A 27,454-nucleotide genomic window follows, 5' to 3' on the forward strand; every position below is an offset into this window, starting at 1 on the left:
TACTTATTTTTTAGAGAGAGAAAGGAGGAAAGAGGAAGAGAAACATTGATTGGTTGCCTCCCATAAGTGCCCTTACCTGGACTCGAACCTACGACTTTTTTGGTGCATGAGACAACATTCCTACCAACTGAGCCACCCAGACTGGGCAATTCTAGAAAGCTTGGCAAGTGGAAAAAGTGAACTATCGTTCCCAAAATTCTCAAGCTTTTTGAGTTAATATAAATTTTCAATTAAAGTTTAACATACATAATATATACAAATGCATAAATAATAAGCATATAGCAGAATGAATTTTCACAAAGAAAATACACCTAGGTAACCATCAAATTAGATCAAGTAGCAGAACTCCAGAAGTACCCTGGGTTCAACTCCAGTCACGGGTCCCCTGCCAAAGGGTCACCACTATCCTGATGGCAAAATTAGTTTTACCATTTTTGAACTTAAAAAAAAAAAAAAGAAAGCAGGGGGATGGGGTAGGGGATCACACCATAAGTACTTTTTTGTCTGCCTTCTTTTACACATATTTTATATACAGGTCGTAATTCATCCTCTCCATCCCCCGGTTTTATAAACATACAGAATTTATATGAGTTGCTTCCAGTTTTTGGCTATTAAGTTCTTTGTTACATGAATATTTCTGTTATGTCTTATTACATGGAGCATGCATTTCTTTTGTGTGTAAATGAGTCTAGGAATAGATTGGCTGGGTTAAGGATATGCGTAAGGTTCAGCCTTAATAGAGGATCACTTTTTCAAAGCACTGTACTAACTTATACTTAACTGTGTATAGAGTTCTAGTTGCTTAGTATTGCCATGTTTATTTAAATTATTTGGTGGGAGGAGGAAAGATAGTGGCATCATATTGTGGCTCTAATATGCTTTCCTCTCTTCAAAATCATAATCTTTCTTCTTACAGAATATTGTTGAAAATGGGAATTTCCTGTAAAATATCAACTATTTCTTGAGTGTAGACTATACAACAAATTCTTATCTAAGTCTTTTAATAATAAGTAATATTTAAATAGTGTTAACTATTTGCCGATACTGGCCTACATACTATACTCTCTATATTTTAACTCAAATAATTCTTTCAACAATTGTAACAGTAGGTACTTTTTTTTTTAAACTTGAGAACACAGTAGGTACTACTTTTCAGCCTATTTTTCAGATGAGAAGTCTGAGGAATAGAAATATTGCCAAAGTAATGAAGCAGGCATTCGAACACAGGTAGTCTGGCTCGAATATATGTACTTAACCACTATATTATATTGTATTTAAATGTATTGTTTTTTAAAATTCTCACAATACTCTATGAGGAAGATACTATTATTATCACCAATTGACAGAGGCAGAAACTATAGCACAGAGAGGTTAAGCTAGTTGCCCAAGGTCACATATTATTAAGTGGAAGAGTAGGAATTCAAATCCAGGCAGCCCAGCCTCATGTGCTAATCCACCTCCTTTCTCACACTGCACCATGTTCTCTTATCTTCTTCTCATCAGAAGGGTGAACATGCGTGGACCCCATTCTCTCGCTTTCTCAGAATACTCACCTGAAGGAGCAGGACTTCCCCTGGGTGGAGACAGGCATGGGGCAAGAGACAAGAAAAACTACAAGAGGTGACAGGTATTCTATACTTGAAGGGAGACGAGCAGGTGAGGCCACAAAGGGGAGGAAAAGCTAGAGGAAAGAAAACCAGCCAGGCACACTGACATTTACAAAGGAAAAATGACAGAGAACTACTAAATTGTTACTCAAAGGGGCTGCAAAGTACATTTTGGTACTGAATGGACACAGGAATAGAAAATGTATATTCCATGTAATTAGCTATTTCTCATTAGACATTCTCAACTTTAAGTTTACCTTAATATAGACTAATTATTGAGACAGACAATACTCAGAGAATAAGAAAAAGCTTTTAGCGATATCTTTGTGAAAAGTGGACAGTTAAACTGTTCTGAGAAAAATCTCAGTCAATACAGCATTGGTTTGCTTTATTTTCTATTGCTAGACACTGAGCAACTTTACTGCCTATATAAACAATCTCCGAAGGTTCTGTCTTTTCCTTCTGTGGTCATTTCCTGACCCAATTTATTCACTGGGCAGGGGATGAAACAGAAGAGGCTGGAGTCTGTGACTGAGAGTTTATAGTAGGACTGGCAGTGGCAACGCTAGATGGGACCTGCTGACTCAAGTCTGTACATCCACGCTTCAAACAACGCAGCCGCCCAGTGAGGTCCAGCTATCTGTCAACACTGCAGAGAGCCCGGGGCTTTTACACTGAACAGCACATCAGATTTTAAGTCTCAAAACCTCATTCTAGAAATGAGGACTAAAAATGTTCTGTTTTGCTAAACTCAAGTTTTTAAAATGTGTATAACTGGGAAATGGATGAATTTTTCTGACTCCTCTATGAAACATAAAAATATTTTAATTATTTATACATTGTGAATCAATGTTATGTTCTGGGCTGAAAGAGAACTCTGGCAATACAAGGTGAAGTTTAACCTTCCAAGTCTTTATCATAAAACTTTATGTGAGATAAAAGGAATCTTGTAATTCAGGAACAATATTTTGATTTATGAAGTATCCATTTCCTTCAATGTTTAATTTTCTTCTGTTTCCTGGGATGTAGTAATTTCTTATTTTCATCTCTGTAAGGCTAATGGGAAGGAGGGGAAATTCAATTTACACAGTAAATCTCTTGAGAATCTGATTCATGTCTAGAACATCTATTAAAACAACTCATTTTAATGCGTGTTTGGGTATAGAAATCTAGGTTAAAAAAAATTCCTTTAGGATTCTGAAGGCAACTTGCACTTGTTGTCTAGCTCCCAGTGTTGCTGCTGAGAAATCTGATGGCATCATGATTCCCATCTTCTTGTATGTGACTTTCCCCATTCTCTCTGGTATAGCCAGCGTTCTAAAATTCCAGATATGCCTTAATGTAGGTTTATTTCATTTTGGTCTATTTTGCTGGGAATCCCATGGTCTCATAAATTGGAAATTATTGCCCTTCAGTCCATGGAAGTTTTCTTGAATGACTTCGCTAATGATTCCACCCTATACACTTTATCTTTCTCTCTTTCTGAGACTTGTATTATTAGATGCTGGATATTCTAGAATGGTCCTCTAATTTTCTTACCTCTTTCTTGTATGTTCCATCTCTCTGCCATTTGACTCTATCTGAAACTTTAGGGCCAAATGTATAACAGACTTCAGAATTTTTAGGATTTTGGCAGGCAATAATGGGTATAATCTATAATGTAAAACCCTTAGTGAGACGTGGGGCAGTGACAGTTCTTTAGCAAAATATATGCATATTCACATAAATAAAGATTATATATAGGTTGTGAGGTTTGCTGTAAACTTACGAAAATCAGTTTTTTCAGGACTTTTGGAGTTTAGAACTGTGGAAAAGAGACTGTAGACAAGTAGCTTTTGGATGGGGGTTGGTCTTCAGTCAAGGTGAATCTTCCTCACAGGATGAATTAGATATTTTCAGTGTTACAAAGTTAGTCACATATAGTATAAGGGATGTGGTTCTGAAAACTGCAAAATTCAAGACTAAACTTACCAAAGGATAGAAGATATCTCTATAACTGCTAAGAGTAGAACTGCCTTGTGAATTGCCACACAATGCAGATAGCTTTGAGATCAGGCAATTATTAACAAAGTTTTCATTTAGGAAGATTCACATTGGTTCTGTTAAAAGGAGCCAGACTGGACCCAAAATGGAGTTGCTTATGCCGAGGCCCATGTCAACAAACCAAAACCTAACTAAATGTCTATGCTTGGCTTTCCCAGAAAAGGCAGGCCTACATCAACCAACCAGCACTTGCCTGCTCAGCACAAGGTGCCACACCCAGCTCCAAGATTTCCCTTTCCTCCACAGAAGGAGAGCAACCCTGCTTTAACCAATTAGCAAATGCCCAGTAGGACTTCCTTGTTCCTGCTCCCTTTGGCCTATAAAATCTCTTGCTTTGTACAGCTCTTCAGAGCTCCTTTCTATCTGTTAGATTGGATGCTAATCAGTTCATGAATCACTGAATAAAGCCAATAAGATGTGTATAATTTTCTTAGTCAAATTTTATTCTTTAACAGTTTAAAAGTTGCCCCAAAGTGAAATTTCATTACTTTTTCTATATCCCATTTCAGTTCTGAACAATTCAAATTTGTATAAAATAAGGCTGTGATGTATTTTATACCCTAAGCACATCTAAAGGATATATGTGTGTTTGTGCTTCACACCCTTGAGAGGAAGCAATAATCATGAAGTTAACAATATTAATATATAGAAAGGATGTTTTGAGTCTCACATGACCCTTGACGCCCCAGGCCTCTAACTCTAGTCTGAAGGAGAATGTGCTGATAATAATCTCTCTGTTGTAGGCTGAAGGTAATAGAGCCCAACAATACATCAAGTGATAGAAAGATTTGCACCCCATTTTTTCCACTATGTTCCACAAGCCCTTATTTGGGCAAATGGGCCCATTTTTAAGGGGTACAACTTTTTGGCTATGTTTTAGTGGGTAACCAATCCACAAGGGAGTCAGTGGGTAATTCCAAGGGAAGCTGGTCAGACTGATCTTCTGACAGTAGAGGAGGGCAAGAAAATCAGACTGCATCTCCAAAGAAAGGATGTAGCGAAGAGACCGAGGATGGTGGACAATGTGGGGTCAGAGCCACCTTTATTTAGCGGTAAGCTCGAAAGCCAAGAATAAATATCAATTATATACCAATAGGAGTAATAAGAAGAGGACAATGGTTCCTGCCCTCAAGAAATGTATAATCTAATAAGTAGGCAGAATATGTATATAAATATGAACCTCAGATCTGAAAATTATTCACCAAAGCTTGTTTACTTCAAACACTTTGGTTTTTCATGCCTGCTGGCATTTGGAAAGACATCTAAACATACAGGAACTGCTGTCCTTTCTTCCCTGCAGCAGGCTGAGGAATAATCAAGCCTTTGCAGATCCAGGTGGGAGACCCCTAACTGCGCTCCCTCGCTAATGCACAGTATGAGACCAACTGACTGTCAAAACAAGCTCTCATCTTAAGAACACAATGTTAAAATCAATTTCTAAAAACATTTTAGGGATAAAATTCCAGATTTCATTGCTTATTTCTCCTTTTTGTATGAGAAGTCCTTTCTTTTGTTCCCCCCATCAATAAGATGGGACTATCCAACATAAACAAGACCAGTATTAAAATACTGTTGTAGCTCACAATAATAAAGAAAAGCACATGTAAGTGACATCAATCGGAACAGATTTAAAAAGCAATTATCTTAAAGAACTATTTAAACAAGTAATATCCAAACATTTCTAATTTATTCTCTAATCCTATCAGATATATTCATTTGATAGATGAGGAAACTGAAACTTGGGAGGTAAAATGATTTATTCAAGACACAGTTATTGCATAAAGATCACACAATCTTTGATAATGATCTTATTTTACTCATCCAATCAGCTGTCAAGTCCTGTCTATACTACCTTCGTAATTTCTCTTTAATTCCCTCCTCTACATAAGCACTGCAACCCCCTAGTCCAGAACCTCATTATCAACTCCAAGCCTAAGACTCTTTCCTAAGAGTGTCCTGGCTTCTCTACTCATCTTGTATACACAGCAGATTAATCTTCTGGAAGCACAATTCTCACTTCCATTGATTTGCACAAAAACCTTCAATAAAGTCATTTCTCAGTTAGGTATTCAAATACTCTTTCCAATAGGAAATCCAGTGACCCTCTCCCAGCTTACTTCCCATTAGTATGCCTCAACACCCAAAACTTTAGCTCAGGGGTCCTCAAACTGCGGCCCGTGAGCCACATGCAAATACAAATATTGTATTTGTTCCTGTTTTGTTTTTTTACTTCAAAATAAGATATGGGCAGTGTGCGCAGGAATTTGTTCATAGTTTTTTTTTTAACTATAGTCCGGCCCTCCAACGGTCTGAAGGACAGTGAACTGGCCCCCTGTTTAAAAAGTTTGAGGACCCCTGCTTTAGCTGAATGGAAACCCATGCTTTCATTCAAAGATATTTTGATCTTTTCCATTTCTCCATCTTTGCTTTGAGAAATGACATTCCTATTCTTCCACCACCACCTACGCATGTTCAAATTCTAATCACTCTCAATACAAGGCCCAGATCACCACCATCCCACCGAGAAGCGCCCCCACCCCCCCTTATCTCTCCTCAGATCTCTCCTGGCACACCTGTATCTTCTTTCATTTTTCCCCCAAGAAATATTTACTGAGTAACTATTAAGGACCAAGTATGTGAAAAGTCAGGGAATGCAAAGATGAACAAAAATAACTTTTTCTTTAACGGCTTACAGTTTAGTTAGGGAGACAAAAGTACAGAATAATCACACCTTGTAAGTACCACACACAGCGGTCAGCTTAGGACTCTACTTGAGCCTAAATCAAGAATACACAAATCCGGCTTCACTCGGCACGCCAGGCAAGGATTCCAGCAGAGCTGACTTGGCTGAGTGGGAAACGAGGCCAAGAGCCTGCTTAGAGCAGCGGTCGCCAACCAATGGTCTGTAGACCACTTGGTGGTCTGTGAGGTCCGAAAGGTTGGCAACCACTGGTTTAAGGAAACCTTTGGAGCAGCGGTCACTAACCGGTGGTCTGTGGACCATTGGTGATCTGTGAGGTCGGAAAGGTTGGCGACCGCTGGCTTAGAGGACCAGTGCAGAGCCACACTGCCTTCTGCTGTGCAGCGGGAGGCAGAGTGCTGGCGGGGAAAGTATGGACTTTGAATACCTTAACATACCACAAAGGGCTACTTTATGAACCACAATAAAATACTGTTTGTGGAAGCAATTTTTAAACTAAAAAGTGTTATGCAAAGTTAAGATATCATTTATTTATACATAACAACGCTTCCTATCTACATTTTGAATTTAATTGGCCACAGAAATCACCAGACCCACCCATTTTAAGAAACATTTAATGAGGTAAAGTTTAATAGAATGATATGTAACATTGTCCAATCCAGATTTTATGATACACTGCTCAACTATTCAATTTCTCTATATACACACATCCCCCAAGAACACACACACACATACAACTTCCAAAGGCAAGTGGCTTAAGAGCAGCGAATTCACTCATGTTTAAAATAAACACTTAAAAATATAATACCTTCAACAGAGATCCCTAATAATTTACCATTTTATTGTTAGCAACTTCCCAAATTATAAAATCTGTGCTATCTCTGTTAGTAGACACAGCTCGAAAGGGACTTTCCATTTTCTCCTCAGCACCAATAAATTCACAATCTAAACATTAGGGTGTCACATGGATTTCTAATATCACTTCAATATTTCTTCAGGAACATAAATTGGTCAATATAATGCCAAACTGTACAGCAAATAGTGGTTCTAATTGTATAGATTTATATTTAGAAACAGAGCTCGCCTTTAACCCTTTGCACTCCGAACCATTCTGGACATTGGCTACCAGCTACTCGACGCTACTTTGCGGCGGAAACGTGCATTTACAGACCCTCATATTATTTAGTATAATTTTGGAACCAAGTAACGTATTATAATGATACTGGACTTATATGAATTGGGTGACATCGAGGAATGTATATTTGCAAAAAAAACAATATTTTATTGTTTATAATTTTGTACAGTATGATAAGTTTTGTAACACTCCCCAATATGCATTGCAGGCTGATTAGTGCATGTTTGACAGTAATAAGTGGTTTGACGCCTGCCACCAGGTGTTTTCCTGTTAGAACACACAATGCAGTCCCGTTTTCTTTGTCCCACATCGGGAATATGTAGTTTATTGTTTAATCCGACACAAAACCCGCTGACATTTCTTGTATATATCTTAGTAATTTTACGATATTTTGATTTAATTTCTTGTGCCATTTCAAGATAAAACTTCAGGGAAACATGCATGTCTCAAAAAGTTGCGTTGAAATAACTCAATTCCCCGTAATCACTAATAAACTGCAATGTCCCCCGAGAGGGGACATCCAAGTGATATGCTAGAATTCCGATGTCCCCTGAGAGGGGACAGCGGAGTGCAAAGGGTTAATACTATCATTCAGAAACATATAATCCAGGAGCCAGAAACAATGGGAAATGGTGGCAATAGGGAAAAAAGAGGAAGAGAAACGGACAGTGGTGAGGAGATGCAGTGAGTAATTGTAAACTACCATGAAATAGGAAGGGGCTTCTGGCTATGATGGCATGAACAGGTCAGGGAATCCTCTTCTCAAAACAAGAAAACAATAAGAACACTGGGCAAAGCTGTCCAACAGTCTTTCAGGGTTCTGGAAATCAATCAAAGGCAATTAATAGACAGAGAAATTTTTTGTAAAATTGCTAGAGCTTAGAGTAACACTAGCAGGAGTCTACAAATTTATTGCCTAGGGCTATTCTAACCCACTAACCCACCCCCAGACTCTCAGCAGTGCTGGGGAGAACTTGGTTTTATCAGCCCAGGGCTGGGCCCAAGCAAACCAGTAGACTCAACCAGGGGCATTTGGAGGAGACAGCAGAAAACCCACAGCTGTCAGTGGAAAGTGGCAAACTTAGTAGAAACCTAATGGAAAATAAAGTTTTTCTAGTTTGAGGTTGTGGTCTAATCGGGGTGAGTGAGTGGTGGGCCAGCCAGAAATCTAAAGGGGAGACCCTGGAAATGACACAATCACAGAAGAGCTGGATACACTCTCCTTACTGACTATGAATCTATACCAGGGGTGGGCAAACTTTTTGACTCGAGGGCCACAATGGGTTCTTAAACTGGACCGGAGGGCCGGAACAAAAGCATGGATGGAGTGTTTGTGTGAACTAATATAAATTCAAAGTAAACATCATTACATAAAAGGGTACGGTCTTTTTTTTTTTTTTAGTTTTATTCATTTCAAATGGGCCGGATCCGGCCCGCGGGCTGTAGCTTACGGCTGATCTATACAGATGAAGGGGAGATACGAGAGGACCCAAAAGAAAGAAAAATCCAACTTGAGAACTGGCTGAACTTCGGATGTGCTTCCCACCCACAAATAGATGGTGAAAGCTTTACAAGCTGGAGATGCTTCAGCACCTCTGCCCAGATGACTGGCTGACCACTAAGCCATGCAGACACAGGGGCGACTGCTGGTCAGGCTTAAAAGTAAAAATGAGAGTGAAAATCACTATGCAGAAACATTAGTGCAGAGGTCCTCAAACTTTTTAAACAGGGGGCCAGTTCACTGTCCCTTAGACATTCCACACATGCGCACTGCGGACCCGGGATGAGTCGGCTGCTAAGCAGGACAGGCAGCGGCGGCAAAAACACCCGACGGGCCGGATAAATGTTTTCAGCGGGCTGCACGTGAGCTGTAGTTTGAGGACCCCTGCATTAGTGGCTGCACAGCACAGAGTAGCTTAAGTCCAGGCAAAATACTTAAAACAAATGCATACAAATCTTATTATATAGCTTAATAGCTGAATAAAGCTCATCTCCTGACAATCTGATAGAGGAAAGGCAAAAGAATCTAAAAACTACAGGTAGATCTTTCTATGTAGAGTGTAGAACGCTTTTAGTGTCAGAAATATACTACACAATCCCACAGACAATATTATATATGTGATACAAACCTAGTGTTAATTTAAGACATTTCCTTTACTTTAGTAAGTTAGTAGTAAGAAGTGAAGTCAAAGAGTTTGGGGCCAGGGATTAGTAAAGCAAGTAGAGAGTTTGGATTTTATTCTGAGTATGCTGGGGAACCACTAGAGTTAAGCAGGAAAATAACATTATTTACATTAAAAAACAACAACAACAAACACCTATCTTGGCTGTTATGTGGAGAAATACAAGAAATACGGGTAAGTGATGAGGTCTGAATTAGAGTAGTGATGATGATGATAACTACCTTACACAACCTAAACTCTTTTAAATCTCCCAACAGCCACTTGAGGTAGGTACTACTGTCTTCACTTTACAGGTGAGCAAGCCAAGGCAGAAAGATTAAATAACGGGCTCAAGGTCATACTGCTAATTAAGGGCCACATTAGGACCCAAACCCAAAAGAGCTCAGCTCTTAGTCCTGAACACTATCCAGCTATATTCTTAAAATAACGAGAAGAGGTTGAAGTAAGAAAATATTTTAAAGTATGGTTCCCAATACTTGCTGGTGGATGAGATGTAGAGATGAAGGAGAAAAAAAAAAAGAATGACTCACAGGTTTTGCTTGAGAAAGCAGATAAATTTAGTAATACAATTATATATAGAAAGGATGTAAATAGGAGAAAAAGGGGTCCTAGGACCCAGGCCTAAAGTACTGCAACATTTACTAGTAAAAGCTGAACAGGGAAAGAACCAGAAAAAGAGACTAAGAAAGAACTCCCACGGCTTAGGAGGAAAATAGTGGGGTCAAAAAAGCCAACAGACCAAGCATTTCAAGGAGGAGGGAGGAGGCAATGTGCAGAATGCTGCTGAGCAACTGTGTTTGAGAACAGAGAAGGGACCATGAGAATTTTGCAGAATGAAAGCTACTGGTGAAATGTAAAAGAGCAGCATCCCCCTACGCTTAGTCTCACCACTGCACTTACCTTGTTAAACTGATCCACCTCCACACTGTAAGCTCCTGGGCTGGGGCTGTGAGTTTGAATGCTAAATCCTTATCTTCTAATTACAACACTTGGAGTAGAACTGAAGCAACATAAATGCTATGTAGTGTAATGTAAATGCTAAATTAATACAAAAGGGTTTCTGGTATGACAATTAAGGTGAAGATCTCAAAGATGACATGTACCTTTCCACTGTCCACCTCATAATTCACGTACCGTAAGAGATCCGTTTTGTGTGCTGGGTGAGTTGCTACTCTGCTCTCCGTGGGCTTGTGTACTTCCGTAGAGTGTCAGGTTATGTTCACTGGTCTGGCCGGCATAGTCCTGAGTGTGTGGCACTCCATATTCTGTGGGAATTCCGTTCTGTGGAGGAGGTGGAAACGGGATGGTAGTAAAAGGCTGAACCATTGCATCAGGAGTTGTTGTTGGCTCCTGGTTACCCTATAAGAAACAGTGAGAAAAAAAATGAGAAAAAGTGACTTTAAATTCTCATTCCGTAATTATTTTTAATGTGAGTATACAAAATTATCTGAATACTCCTTCACTGCTCAGGTAAAATATAACACTGCCTTACAATTGGGGGAAATATTACACACACACACACACACACACACACACACACACACATATATATAGATGTATGCTCACACAAACACATACCAAACTTCAATCAATTTGTGGTTACTAGACAGGTCCATGACCATATTCAAGTTAACTAGTTACCAGAGTCAAAAATTTTCCTTCAAGTTTTAAAAAATGCTAGGAAATTTCTCACTCAAAATAAGCTATAAGAGTTGAAATTAGTTTGTGTCATTAGTATTTTCTTTAGGGCATTCTATTCCTTTAGTAATTCTTAGGGGGAAACAAATCAAATTCATTAAATTATAATTCATAGCAATAGGTAGAATGACATTATAAATTAAATTCTCAAAACCACACAACAGAGACTTTCCGATTTTAAGAGCATAGAGTTCAGGTTAACGACACAGCAGGACTCCTCCACACAATACCCATTCCCACATGCTTGCTTGGGATCTAGTGTAATATTTGAAATATCATAAAGAACGTGCATTAATTATAGAAATTATTATAAGCCATTTTAGTTCCACAGTCCTTCTCTTATTTCTGTTCTTTAAGTTCACATACAAAATCCCAATTTAAATCTTGTGTAATAGATTTGGCAAAACCCTCCCTCCTCAACAATTTACCTCCTGACCTCCCATTTTATTCCATGAAAAGTAATTTTACTGCACAAATCTGCAGTCTTCAACCACTGTCCTTCTGGAAGTTATAGGCAGAGATGGCTTCAAAATGTTAGCACTTTGATCAACACTCACCTCCCACCCCACATTTTAGACATCAAATCATTGGGGATCAAAGAAAATCTGGGTTTATGTCACTTGGTTTCCTCCTAATCATGAGCATCACTTCCTTCAAACAAGGAAGTAATGTTTCCTTTCTCTCTCGTCCCAATTATCCTTCTTCCCCCTCAATTCAAGAAGGGATTCTCTACCCACTGAGAGCTGCAGGAAACAAACCTTCAGCAGCATTTTCTAAACCTCATGTCAGGCTTTTAACATTAACTTGGCCATTAAAACTCACACTATCACACACAAAATGCATCCAAAGTTACAGAAAGATCTCACACTATTTTTAAAGGAAGAATCAACCATCAATACCACAATCAGTTATTCTGCATAAAATAAAACAGAAAAAATGTACAAAGGCTATTATAAATGAAGAAGATACTTAATATAATAATGTTAATCCTTCCAAAAATAAAATGTCATTTCCAATCAGAAGCAAATGTGTCTGGGGAAGGAACGAGGACTAACTACCTTTCCAATTTGTATATGAAAAACCACTAGGTAACTTTGGAAAAGGACAAACTATGAAGAGGGGCATGCTCTATCCTGTATTAACACTTGCTGTGAAACTACTGTGATTAAACAGTAAGAATATACAAAGGGATTAATGGAACAATGACAACCCTAAAAAAGGGTGGAGCTTATCTGGAAACTTAATAGAAGATAAAGGTGGTATTTCAATTCACCGTGTGTGTCTATGTGTGTGTGTGTGTTGGGGGGGGGGGGGGTATTTATCCTATGGTATTTGTAAAAGGGTTTCTGGTATGACAATTAAGGTGAAGATCTCAAAGATGACATGTACCTTTCCACTGTCCATGAAAGAAAGAAAATAAAATTAACCCCTTAGCTTATAGCCCACACCAAAAAAATTCCAGAAGGAATAAAATCTAATATAACAACTACAACTATAAAAATAAAAAACTTGGGAGTATAACTGGAGTCTGGAAAAATCTTAAGTGAGACAGGAAACCTAAAAACCAGAAGGGAAAAAAGAGAGGGGGAGTCATAGGGAGGAAAAAAGAAAGGGGGAGAAATGGACCTCAAAATCAAAGTAAGCCAACCAGGGGGAAATATTTTCAACAGGTAAGAAAGACACAATGGGTTTTATCATTACTAATGCAAGAGTAAGTTACACAAATTGAAAAGAAATACAACAGAAAAAGAGGCAAACTGAATTATTCACAGAAGATGCAATACAAATGGCTGATCCAATAAACATGCTCAATCTCTAACAAATGAAAATACATATTAATAACAAAATAAGTCCAATTTTCAGCCATTAAATTAAAAAGTTTTATTGAGGAGTAATTGGCATACAATAAACTACATCTATTTATAGTGTACAATATGGCCCATTTGACATATATGTACAAATTTCATATGTACACACATGAAGTCATCACCACAATCAAAACAGCAAACATATCTATCCCAAATCCCCAAGTTCTCTTGTACTCCCAATAATAAGCATATGTTACTTTTGTAACAAAGCCTATAAAGTATTTTTAATATAAAAGAGAATGAAAAGAAAAATGGAATAAGAGGAAGCCAATATGCTGAAGCATTGAATTATTGTGCTATTCTTAAGAAAATGAGAGTGACATTCCCTAGAGATAAAGATTCATAACGGTCTTTCATTTTAGAGTTACACAGCATCAAAATCCAGCAGTCTCCAGTTTCCAAGAATAATTTCTACATGGTACGAAAGTTTGCTTTACATAAAAATCTTCCCTTTGTTTAGTTCTTAAAAATTATGCTATGAAAACTTTAAATTTTTACCCATAATTTTTCAGGAGAAAGTCTACCTTTGTCACCCATCACTGTATAAATTATTTTCATTATCTTAATGTTGGGCTATTGTAGATGATTTCTCCATAGTCGTTCTGGGCATCCTAAGAGGAAAGCAAAACAACTCCCTTCCTCTCCTTCAATCAACTCAATGTTATATCTCTATTGACCTACCTACCCACTCACCCACCCACCCACCCACCCACTCACCTACCTACATGAAGCACTATGCTTCAGAAGCCCTTGCAGGATTTACTGGCCTGAAGACAGATATGAAAGTGAACATTCAAACTCAGGTGGACTAGTGAATGATAGAGATTAAGAGCACCAAAAGTCTCCACAGATCCATACTCCAACTGCAGGCATAATATGATCTTACAGGGCACAGGGAGGGTCCACTGAGTGACCGGTAAAGGCTAAAAGACACTCCTTCCAGTTATGAATAACATGGCAAAGGGACTGGGAACACTCTGCCTGGGCTCCGCTCCCCACCCCAGCCCTGTTGGGAATGATTCTCTAGCACACTAGTACAGTCTTCACACTCCCACAGGGGTAGTCTCCATGAAGCTGGCTCAGCCAACTAAATAAACACATCAATTAGCAGTGGGAGATGAGGGAAGAAAGGTAAAAACATTCTTTAGGATCCACTTGTAGCCTCAGTACTGTGTGTTTCAAAGAGATGAAATGCAGAAAAGGGATAGCAAGAAGCAATTCTTGATAGATTATTTTGTCACTTATAGGAATGTTTTTTTATTTTTATTAAACAAAAACAATCATTATACTTAAACACTAAGGGAATGAAATTGGGAGAGGAGTGATTTCATATTTTATCTCATACACTCTGCAATTTCTGAAAAATTTCCCAGTTATGTATGTATGTATGTATTATTATTATTATTAAAAATGTTAAATGGTTTCTGATGTCTATCAAATTTCCAGGTCATATTCCGGAGTTATAAGTACAGAAGAGAAGTACTATAGCCACCAGCAAACTAGGAGATAACAGTTCACATGATTATTTCTAGGCAAGAATTTACCTTTGTATTTGTGTGAAAATGTTTTTGTTATTAATACTACAGGCTAAAGCAGCTTAGGTGTCTCTCACCTGAGAAAATGAATTATTAACTAAATACCTACTGTGGGTCCACAACTGTCATAGACACTGAAACATCATAACAAAAGGTAGAAATATGCCTCTCAGGAGTGAACGGTCACATTAGGGAGGTTATTACAAATATGCAAAACTTCTATTCAGAGCAGTAGGTATGAGTACTGAATTGGTGTCACAAAGGTTCACTATTCCCTACTAAATACATTCAAACTTCTCTAGACCCTCCCTCACCTGGTAATATTAGCAGCTTACATGTAATGAATGCTTATTAATGTATCTAGCAATACACTAAGCCAGTGGTTCTCAACCTTCTGGCCCTTTAAATACAGTTCCTCATGTTGTGACCCAACCATAAAATTATTTTCGTTGCTACTTCATAACTGTAATGTTGCTACTGTTATGAATTGTAATGTAAATATCTGATATGCAGAGTGGTCTTAGGCGACCCCTGTGAAAGGGTTGTTCGACCGCCAAAGGGGTTGCGACCCACAGATTGAGAACCACTGTGACTAAGCAATGTATGTATGTATGTATGTATGTATACCCTATATAATAAAAGGCCAGGGACCATAAGCACAATGACTGGAATGACCGCGCGACCAGTTGCCATGAGGTGCATTGAACACCTCTCGGTCCCTTCCCCTCCCTCCGGCGGGGCTGCGAGCGATGAGCAGCAGCAAGCGGCAGCGAGCTACTCATGCATGATTTCATGTACTGGGCTTCTAATAAATATATACACACACACACACACACACACACACACACACATACACACACACACACACTAGAGGCCCAGTGCAAATTTGTGCAGGGGGGGGGGGGGGGGGGGTCCCTCGACCTGGTGGGATCGGGCCGAAACCAGCTCTCCGACATCCCCCGAGGGGTCCCAGATTGCGAGAGGGTGCAGGCCAGGCCAAAGGACCCCACCGGTGCACGATTGGGGCCAGGGAGGGATGTGGGAGGTTGGCCAGCCACGGAGGGACCGCAGGAGGGCATGTCTGACCCATCTCCCTCAGTCCCAATTGGCCGGACCCCAGCAGCAAGCTAACCTTTGTTGGAGCATCTGCCCCCTGGTGGTCAGTGCATGTCATAGCAAGCGGTTGAGTGGCCTTAGCATATCATTAGCATATTACGCTTTGATTGGCTGAACGGATGACCAGACAATTAGCATATTAGGTTTTTATTATACAGGATAAAAATATAAATTAATTCAATTCTCAGACCCTATAAAGTAGGTATTCCCATTATTCTCCTTTTACAGAGAAGGAAACCAACATTTTAAAAGGTTAAATATCTTATAAAAAACCACTCAGCTAGTAGCTGACATGAGCAGACTCAAAACCAGTGTCCCTAGTCACTATTCCAAGTGGCATCTCCAGTGAGTGGGGTCTTTAACCAATTTCCTCCCAGTCATATCATCCACAACTCCTAACTCTAATTCTGTGTTGCAATGAATGGAGACTATTCAATATTGCCCACATAGGGTGCTTTCCCAAACAGCCAGACTGTTACTGTGGGGATCAATGTCCTTCCCCAAGCTGCATCCGCTATGGAGAATAGTCATGTATAGTGAAAAACTTAGCTGGCCATAAAGGATCGACTCAAATAATCCCTTCTCCCTGTAGCCAGTCCTAGAAAGGAAGTATGGTAGAAAGCGGGGGTGGGTGAGCACTTTTTCTGTAAAGGGCCAGATAGTAATATTTTAGGCCTGCAGGCCATAGTATTTGACGCAACCCTCGACTCTGCTGTCATAACACAAAGGCAGCCACAAAATGTCTTTTTCCTATAAATCACATGTAGTAACTAACAGAGGTGACACATCATATATGGTCTTTTGTGTACAATGTGACACATGTCGAATGTTTTAATTCTAAATTCAAATATACTATCACAGTACATTAGTTACCATCTAACAGGAAAAATGTATAACCCCAGGACCAAGACTCAGCCCCTTTATCAGCCTATTCCCTCACCCACAGCAATCTCAGAACTTCAACTATTATAGGTGGCTCTCAAGTAGCTTTTAGGTCTAACTATGTCCTTTCTCCCAATTTTATGGGAGCTAAAGTAAAAAGAAGAAAGAGCATGAACCTGAAAGACAGGCCCGAGTTTAAGTCCTAACTATGCCCCTTACCAGATATGGATAAACTATTTACTTAACCTTCCCAGCCTGTTTCTTCATCTGCAAAATGGATTTACTTCAGAGGGTTGTTGCGAGGATTAAATGAGAGCAAGTGAAACTCATTAATATGGCACCAGCCATCCTAATTAATTAGATTTCTTTCCTTGCTTCCAATTCTTCCAGGTGCACATTTCCAACTCTGACTGGATCCATCCACCCTCAGTGTTCCACTAACATTACAAACTCTCTACTTCTAAGTCAATTTATTACCTTCTTATTTCTGCTAGTTGAGTTAAACATTTTTTTCCAGTGAACTAGACTTACTTGAAACTTCTCCCTATCCTTTATGATATTTTGCTCTATATACTGCTTGGGGTAAATGAGTCTGCTTTGTTACTGTTCCTTAAGCATAGCCTCTGTTCCTATTTAATTATTCTGAGTATTACTTATATCAATTATTTACTAGCATGTTGTAGATGCTTAAATGTACATGTTTATTCATCCATTTCTATCTTTAATCAAAGGGAAAGAAGATCAGTATAACTGTTATCACAGAAAGAACATTAAACTGGATTTAAGATAATCTAGAATCAATTTAAAATTTTTTAAAAACTATGTAGAAAAAAGAAAACCCAGGAAATAAAGTGGATGAATAAACACATACAAAGATAAAACAATGCCCATTTACTAGACATGAAGAAAAATTCATTTTAGAGTCTCAATTAACCTGCATTTTTAAATTTAATGGCAAAATAAAGTTAGAAAGATAAACATATTTTCTCTCTCACAATGAATATAAATTATACCTAGACTAAAAGATGTTGGACAATCTGAAGGTAAATTAGAAATTGGGAGGAAAAACCTCTCCAATTTTTATGTTCAGGTTGAACTCCAACAGTTCATTTTTCATTTGGTTGTCTGTAACTGAGTTGATCTCTGGGATCTCAAGGAAGCTCTCAAAAATAGATTTTGATGATCATATGATAATGATCATACTAATAAAAATCCAACCACCAACTGAAATACTAACTTGAAGGGAAAGTATTGTCTGATTCCAAGAAAAGAGTCCAGGGACACATCGATTCCTGCTGCAGTCTGAACAGTAAGGTCACTAACCCCATCCATTTGGACCCACTTCACTACACTTAGCCCCCACACCCACAAACGCATCTTTCACCTGGTTTCTTGAGTGCAGAGATTCCCAGACTTTTTTTGTGTCTAAAAATATATATATTTTATTTTTAAATCAAGGTCATTCCCCCACATATTATGATTCAGTGAGTTGAAATAGGGTACTGGTACTACAGGTATAGGTGGTTTGGTGACGTCAGTTGCCTCCAAAAAAATGACGTGAGGCATCTACACTTCTAGAAGGTCAGAGATTCGGGAGGGAATAGGCTATGAGAGGAAGATAATAGTGGCGATAAATGTAAATTACCTGAAAGTAGAGGGCTGCCTTCTTATATGCAACCCACAGATGAAATGCAAGCCTAACAATGAATGGGTCCTTCTTTTAGCGTGGGGAGAACTGAAAAACTAGGACTCAAAGTAGGAGTGTGCAGCCATATGAAGGGGAGATGGAGAGCAGGAAGGAACTAAGTGCAATCCTGAGCTTTTGCAAACAGACCATAAATAAAAAATAAATCAGGAAATGCAATACACTTAGAATAAAAATAATTACTGAATCTGGTACATGCAAGTCTAAGGACAGGTCTAGGCTTGGCCAACAATACTGCAAACTTGCCAGCACATCATGTCTTACACACACACACACACACACACACACACACACCCTACCTCTTTCAAATTACTCAGAGAAAAGCCAGCTCTTCCTCTCCCCTGAGGCTGAGTTTTGCCACCTCAAAGCAATGAATATTTAAACAGATAAATAAATATTTCAGAACAAAGTCATTCAAACCAATATAGTCTATTAGGTTAAAAATGACCAACCCTGTCATAGTTTAATGTTTCCAACCTCTTAAAAGCTCTTTCTTCCCTATCTCCTGAAAACAGCATTGAGAACCTCAAACATCCACGAATCATGCATTCCACCCGCACTAAGAGACGGGAGAGACTCTGGGTCAGCTACCTGCTTCCTAGGAAATGGAAGGCCCTACACACAATCAATGATTGGTTGCCTATGCTATTAAATGTAATTGTTGGTTTATACAACACACAACTGATTATTCTTTTTCTCTACTACACTTTTCACTACAGTTTAAATTAATTTATTCTTTATTTTGTCTTTTTGCGAACAATTAAGTTTGCATTTTTTATATACTAAACGTTAAACTGGAATATCCTTGAACATAGCCATAACTCAGTTTCAGAATAAAACATTAGCAAGATTTTGTAGTGCCTCCTGCATCATAAAATATTTAATTATTCTTCATAAATTTTACACTTGATGTCCTATTATAGTCCACTTCTTTAAAATGAATGATTCAGATGATACACATATAGTAACAAAATATTTTCCCTATACTCATCCCAGCACATAACTGCATTTTGTCTGAACCACAGTTACATGATGGTTAATTTCATAAGTAAAGCTCATAAGTGGATCAGGGTCTGAATCACATACTTCCTCACCAAATGATACGCACATAATAGTTGATCTTTGGAAAATGCTTGCTAAATTGAATTAACCAGGTAGTTGAATATCTGCTTCTAAATTAGAAAGTCTGTAGAAAAAGAAATAGAAACCTTTCTCTCAACAGTTTTAGGAACTCTGCAGAAAGCTTACCACAGTATAATAATTCATAAATATTTACCACAGAAAATGAATTATTACAGTTCTAGTAAATACGAATATTAACTGAAAGGCCACACAAGTGTTCATGTTCTGCACTGTGAAAAGTGAAAAAAATGAGAGTCTCTTATTAACTCTCATCCAAAAGAATATTTCTTTGAATAGTTCTCCTTTCTTCTTAACCTCAATGTAATCAATTTCCTAATTTGAAAATGGCAGCTGCTAGAATGTTATTTCTAAGATAAAATCTAAATCAGATACTGTTAATTAATTCCCTTTTTAAAAATCGTAGGCTCCTCAATGCGTACAGTCTCAAGTCCAAAAACACCTCTGTATAGAAGTCCTGCCCCTAGTTTACTTCATCTATTCAGCTTCAATTCTTGCCATCAAATATTTATTGAATATCTATCATGTACTAGACACTTTATTCTAGGTGCTGCAGAAACAATGGTGATTAAAAGACAAAGTTTCTGTCCTAGAGTTTGCACTCTAGTAGGGAGAGACAAATAAACAGGCAAAGAAAAACATGGAACAGATGGTATGCTCTGGTGAAGAATAAAACAAGTAAGAGGATACGTGAGTACAGGGTTGGAGGCATGGAGGTCCACTATTTGAAACAGGGTGGTCAGGGCAGGTTAACATTTGAGCAGAGACCTAAAGAAATTCCGGGAGCAAGCCATGTGTCTCACTGGGGGAAGAGCACTCCTGACAAAGGGAACACAAACTAGAAGGCTCAGAGGTGAAAACATGCTCAGCTTATTGTAGGAACTAGAAACAAGAAGGCCCATGTGACTGAACTGGAATAAGCAAAAGAACAGAGTGGCAGAGAATGGAGAAAGACGCCAGTGGCTTAGGGGCCATGTTGGGTATAAATCTTGTAAAGCTTAAGCCACTGCAGGGATTTGGGCTGTTACTCTCCAAAGAGAGTTTTGAGCAGAGAAGCGCAGTGGTCAGATTTAGGGTTTAATGGATACTCAGCAAAGGCAGGTAGATCAGTTAGGAGGCGACCCTAACAACCCAACTGAGAGATGACAGGTGGTAGTCTTGTGTATCAAATCCTGCAAGACACCTTGTGCGGTTTCACCTTCCAGTTTCTTTGCATTTGCTATTCTTTCTGCTTAGAAAGCCTTTCTCCTTTCTACCCATCTAGCCAACTTGAGCATACTCTTTAATATTTAGTTTGATCATCTACTGCTCCCTGAGGTTTCTCTGATTCACCCAAATAGGAAAATATAAAACCACTCCTGAACCTAATACCTAATTTTATTATAGCACTTCTATTCTATCACGATTATTTATTTACCCATCTGTTGCCTCTGTAGATCACGGACTCTTTGAGCGATGGCTATTGTCCAGGTTTTCATTCATCTTTGTATCCTCAGTGACTGCCTTAAAAGCACTCAATACATTTTGTTAAAGGAAAAAAGGAAATATGTACAACCCAATAAAGTATATAAATAACTACAGACTTTTGTTATTTTGTGAACATTATAACCAAAGTTAATACAAAAAGAGACCAAAACTCAGCACAGGAAAACTAAGTGACATGAGGAAGGGAAGAGAGAGACCTGTTAGGATAATGCACTCTCTAATGGAACTTATATAAGACTATGGACTACAGCAGAGACAGGGGGAACTAGACTAGGGGATAACAGAGATGATCCAAAGGTAGAATCAGCAGAGCCTGGCAATGGGCATGGGGGGTAGACTACCCCTAGATTTCAGTCCTAGGAAACTGTATGATAAAGGGGTGTAAGGCAAGGATGGGTGGTAAAGGAGAAAGAATCAATTCTATAAGTCCCACTTCCCATTTTCTTACAAAAGATTGTCCTGATTTAAACTACTAATTAGATTTTATTTTTTCAATATGTTAAGTTCATTTTTTCCAAATGCACGTGAAAAGTACTTTGATATTTATTTCTAGGGTGATTTTGGTAACTAATTTTCCCTTTATAATTTAACTAGAGGCCCGGTGCACAAAAATTTGTGCACTGTGTGTGTGTGTGTGTGGGGGGGGTGTCCCCTCAGCCTGGCCTGTGCCCTCTCGCAGTCTGGGACCCCTTGGGAGATAACGACCTGTTGGCTTAGGCCTGCTCCTGGGTGGCAGAGGGCAGGCCCAATCCCTAGGTGCAGCCCCTGGTCGGGCTCAGAGCAGGGCTGATTGAGGAGTTGGGGTGCCGCCGCCCCGTCATGCACAGAGCAGGGCAGATCGGGAGGTTGCGATGCCACCCTCAGTCACGCTCAGGGTGGGGCCGATTGGGGGGTTGGGGCACCGCCCCCTATCACACTCAAGGCAGGGTCGATGGGGAGGTTGCGGCGCCACCCCCTGTGACGCACAGAGCAGGGCCAATCAGGGGGTTGGGGCGCTGCCCCCTGTCACTCACAGAGCAGGGCCCATCAGGGGGTTGGGGCTCCGTACCCTGTCACGCACAGAGCAGGGCCAATTAGGGGGTTGGGGTGCTGCCCCCTGTCATGCACAGAGCAGGGTCCATCAGGGGGGTTGGGGCTCCGTACCCTGTCACGCACAGAGCAGGGCCAATCAGGGGGTTGGGAAGCTCCCCCCTGTCATGCACACAGCAGGGCCAATAGGGGAGTTAGGGCATTGCCCCCTGTCACACACAGAGCAGGGTGGATCAGGGGGTTGGGGCGCTGCCCTCTATCAACCACAGAGCAGGGCCGATCAGGGGGTTGGGGCACTGCCACTGTCACACTCAGGGCAGGGCCCGTGTGTGTGTGTGTGTGTGTGGGGGGGGGGGATTGGGGCGCCGCCACTCTCACACTCAGGGCAGGGCCGATGGGGAGGTTATGGCTCTACCCTGTCACACACAGAGCAGGGCCGATCAGGGGGTTGGGGCGCCGCACCCTGTCACACAGAGCCGCAGGGCAATCAGGGGTTTGGGCGCTGCCCCCGTCACGCTGATCCAGTGCCAGGAGGCCTCACGGCTCTGTTGATCCCGGTGCTGGGAGGCATATTACCCTTTTACTATATAGGATAGAGGCCTTGGGGCCGGCTGGTTTGCACTGAAGAGTGTCCTGGATCAGGGTGGGGGTCCCCACTGGGGTGCCTGGCCAGTCTGGGTGAGGAGCTGAGGGCTGCTTTCAGGCTGGTGGGTAACTGAAGCTCCCAACCGCTCCTTTATTCCTTTTTTTTTTTTTTTATTCTGGGCCAGCTTTAGCTCTGGCTCTAGCTCTGAGGCTTCTGCTGCTGAAAGCAGGTATCTGGTTTGTTTCGGTTCTATAATCGAAACAATGTATAACTCCAGCTCTGAGATCCCGGCTGACTGAAAGCTGGTTTCTGGGGTTTTGTTTAGCTTCTATATTTGTTACATAGTTGCTTAGAGTTGCAGCTGAGAGGCCAGCAGCGGCAGGCGGGGAACGTTGGAGTTCGCCATCACTGGAGCAAGCAAGCCTCCCTGTTCGCTTCAGTGCATGGCTGCGGGCCACCATCTTGGCTGACAGTTAATTTGCATAAGGATATGCTGATTAGCCCATGGGAAGGGTAGCGGTCGTACAATAATTACCATGTTTCTCTTTTATTAGTGTAGATTCTTATTTTTATCAAATCTAATACATGTAAATGATAGCAAATCAAATGAGTAAAGAAGAGTTTATGATAAAAAGCAGAGGTTTCCTACCCTTCCCATGGTCAGCCCTCTTGGGAGTGATGCTCTTTTAATAGTTTCTTAGAAGGCAGAGGTTGGCTGCCACTAAGGGTTACTGACTCCTCTCACCTTTCCACGCTTCAATGGTAGGTCACTGCAGATCTGTGTACACAGCAGGTAGGACCTTCCCTGAGGCAGGCCACTGAAGAGGGCAAGAGTGTTAACTGTTTATATGAGAAACTGACCGAGCAGGAGATGAGAGGAAACCAGTACAGAAAATTCCTCCCCCATACTCCCTTTTGGATGAACTGGTCAGAGGAGCAATAACTCTATACAGCCTCGCTGGACTTCTACTGAAAACACGCCATCAGCAGCACCTGTTACAAGCTTTGGCCAGTGTTTCTTCCTAGTTTTCACGCCCCTTTCCTCAGCCCTGCTTTCCTGAGATTGTGCTCCCTCATAAGTAGCAGCAGGTGAGTTTTGTCTCAGGCTCTGTTTCTAGGGAATGTGGGTTAAGGAGATCATCTGTGTCTTGCTCTACATTTAAAAAAATCTATATATATAAAGAGGTAATATGCTAATTGGTCCTAATGGTGTCCCAGTCATGACCATTCAACAGGCTGCATGAGCACAGGAGCTGGTGGGCGGGGACGGGGGCGGGGACTTGCACCACTGGGGGCAACCCCCCCCCCCCCAGGTGCTTGAAGGCCTGCCCGGAGGGGGGGTGTCAGGACAGGGGCGGGGCCGCAGCAGAGAGCTCTCAGCACTCCTGCACTGGGGTCTGAAGGCAGGGAGAGGAAGGGAGAGCAGATAGGCAGTTAGGGGCATCAGGCAGGCAGGCAGGTGAGCGCTTAGGAGTCCGTGGTTCTGGATTGTAAGAGGGATCTCAGATTGGAGAGGGTGTAGGCCAGGCTGAGGGAACACCCGCCCCCCTGCCGCCCTCCGTGCACGAATATCGTGCACCGGGCCTCTAGTAAATAAATAAAGCTCTACAAGATATCTTCAACTTGATTTTATTTTTTTGTTTGTTTTTTCTTCAACTTGATTTTCTATCCTTCTAGGGCATGTTTTCTTTTGACAATCATATTCTTAAGCTCTAACCTTATTTGCACATTCTCAAATTATTCCCTTTTCATTACATCAAGTACTGGTTTTTTGAATGTATTATCTTCTTGATTCTAACTATATTAATTGGAATGCTTTAAATTCTCCTCTGTGGCCTGGATTACATGTTTCCCATAGGGTCAGGTTTTCTTTTTGTTTCTTCTGGGTATTTTTCATGTTGACTGAAAGTTCCTCTCATCTGACTAATGATCCTCATGCACCAGTGACCCAGGTATAAGCACTTGGTTAGCTGGTGTGGGTTCCTTTACGATAGTAGAAGTAAATGTTTTCTGATTAGGCCTTTCCCTGGAATTAAAGGTTTAACTGGGGGGAACTAAGTATGAGATAAGAATAAACAAGGCAACTAGCAAACTTCGTTTTGATATAAGCTGCTAGGGAAGTGTGGAATGACCTCCTCCCATATCCCCTAAATATCAGCCTAAAGGAAAGGGTGCCAATATCTACTACAGAAAGAATTAAGTTTCCCTAAACATTGTGATCAACTTCTTTCAAGTCAAACAATCCAAGGTTTTTGTTCTTCCTTTTTTACTGCTAGAGAAAAAGGAAGGGGGCAGTATCCTGGCTACTTCCACTGGGAAGGTGTTGGAAAGGCTGTGGCAATGCCAAGGAGTTGAGACAGCCTTTGTACTTAACACTTTAACAAATTAGATACATTTGATTACAGGAAGCAAAGCAAACCAGGCAAGTATCAGAACTAAATGTGTAAGGTAAATCATAGTCCAAGTGCGCCATCTATAAGTACATCCAACACTGTGTGTTAAACATTATTCTAAGTCTTGCCCTGGCTGTCTGCTCAGTGGTTAGAGCGTCGGCCCACAGACTTGATTCCTGGTCAAGGGCACTTAGTCGGTTGCAGGTTCAATTCCCAGCCCGTCAGGGTATGAGCAGGAGGCAACTAATTGATGTGTCTCTCTCACATCACCGTTTTCTCTCTCTTCTCTCTCTCTCTTTCTCTCTCCTTCTCTCCTTCTCTTCCTTTCCCTCCCCTCCCTTTCTTCTCCCCTCCTCCCTACCCTCCACTCTCTCTAGTGGAAAAAAATATCCTTGCCCCTCAGGTGAGGTTTAAAAAAATAAAGAAAAAAATAAACACATTATTCTAAGTCCTGACAAATACAAACAATTTTCAAGGGTCTAACCACTCTCAGAAAATAAAACAAAACAAAAATCAAGTATTTACCAATCAGAATGCCTAACTCTTCACACATCTCTCCTTCTTCAAGAATGCAACTGTATCCAGATCAGAACACAGCCCAAAGGGAGGAAAACATTTCCCATTACCCCACTGATCTCTAACACACGGACCAATAAGGCCTGCCACGGACTCTGACCCTGCAGTCAGGAACAGCAATGAGATATAAACTAGTGACTGCAGTATGTAATTCTCTATCACATAGGGACAAATAAACCTAGAAAAAAAGTCAGAGCCCTTTGCTGAGAGAAGTCATCAAGAAGTTATCATAGAGCAGCTGTCGTTATAGAACAGGAAAACCTGTCTCAGAAAGACTAAGAATGGAGGTCTAAAATCTGGTCTTAAAACACCAAAAGAAGCTGTCTATATTTCTATACTCTAATGGTTGCTTAGTAACGAAACATACCCAGATTTCACTCCATACTTCCTATCTTTCCATGCCAAGTCAAATTCTCAAAAACAAAGACCCAAAAAATCTTCAAGCATACTTAAAAAAAAAAAAAATCAAAAGGCTTATCTATTTCTTCTTCCCATTTAAAATCTTTTATAGCTAGAACTTCGTTATTATCATTATCACATCAACTAGACTAGCTTCATTCAAGAACAATCTTCTAACAAAGAATGCCCAAGATACATGATTTTTATTCACTTGAACATTTTCCCTTTCAGGAAAGAGCAGCATATGGACTTGATATTTTCGCCTCTCTAAATTAAACAGCTTTTGTTAAAAGCCTGAACTTCCTAGGAGGAGGATCTGAGGGTAGAAATACACTGACAGAGATTATGGAAAAGTGAGTTCTAGCTCCAGTTCTGCCATTACCTTGCTATGTGACCTTGGACAACTTTACTTTCTCTCTAGATCTGTATCCCGACTTGTAAAATAAAGACCACCCCAGCTCTGAGAATACTGGTAAATGATCCTGTGATAACAAGGCCTTACCAAAGGAACAGCATACAGTGGGAGAAGAAACATTATGTATACTACGATGTGAAATTGAGTATTTTCTTCTGTAATGGAAAGAGTCAATCAACAAAGTGCCATTAAGTTGTTTATCTGTTCCCCTGCCAAAAGAGGCTAAGAGCTACTCTAAACAGCCAATACTTGGATTTCTCTCTTACCTTGCACAAATGTTCCCATATGAAACACATAAACCATCGAACTGTAAAACCTCTGTGCTGAGATAAAATTTCAGGAAACTGAATTGTTTATAGAATAGTTAAATTGATCAATTCTACAGTCATCCCAGAGGAACCTAAGGCTCCAAGAAAATTAGTAGAGATTTCTTAAGGTTTTGGCCACAGGTGAGTTACAGATTTTTCATATATATAAATATTATGGCCTGTATTCTTCATATTATACTTAATGCAATTGTTATCACCCTCCAAAAAGAGGTAAATAGCATAAACTTGGGAATACGATAAACGTGGGTTCACACCCAATTAGCAGTGTGAGGATGGACAGGTCACTTAACCTCTCGATGCCTTATGTTTTATCTGGAAAACGAGGAGGATAGTTACCTAAAGGGTTATCTGTAAGAACTAACTGCGATCCTATATACAAAATCCTTTGCTTTTGGCTTAAAAAAAAGTGGTAGAGATAATCATTATCAATATTGTGAAGAAAAAAAAGGGCAAGAGTATATATTGGGACCTGGGCTGACTTCCCTCCAGCCCCGGCTTCATCAGGAAGGACATCCAGAATGACATCTGGGCTAATTAGCATTTACCCTTTCATTATTAAGATAGGCTAGGTGAAATTAAACCAAAACACACACATAATTCCCAGTTTCTCAAAAATGTCTCCTAGTTCC

The 27,454-nt window shown here is 40.2% G+C and overlaps 1 protein-coding gene across 22 annotated transcripts in view; it reads right to left on the bottom strand.

The window, feature by feature from the left end:
* RBFOX2 (RNA binding fox-1 homolog 2) overlaps positions 1-27,454 on the bottom strand; it is a 256,306-nt gene that overhangs the window by 46,131 nt on the left and 182,721 nt on the right. For all 22 annotated transcript variants that reach the window (XM_070411030.1, XM_070411032.1, XM_070411026.1 and 19 more), the window contains one exon: positions 10,804-11,028. In XM_070411030.1, the coding sequence (XP_070267131.1) occupies positions 10,804-11,028 (225 nt within the window). The remainder of the gene's footprint in view (positions 1-10,803; positions 11,029-27,454) is intronic.

This window comes from Myotis yumanensis, unplaced genomic scaffold, assembly GCF_028538775.1.
Source record: "Myotis yumanensis isolate MYYU_CA2020_CCGP unplaced genomic scaffold, mMyoYum1.0.hap1 SCAF_3, whole genome shotgun sequence".
Taxonomy (NCBI): domain Eukaryota; kingdom Metazoa; phylum Chordata; class Mammalia; order Chiroptera; family Vespertilionidae; genus Myotis; species Myotis yumanensis.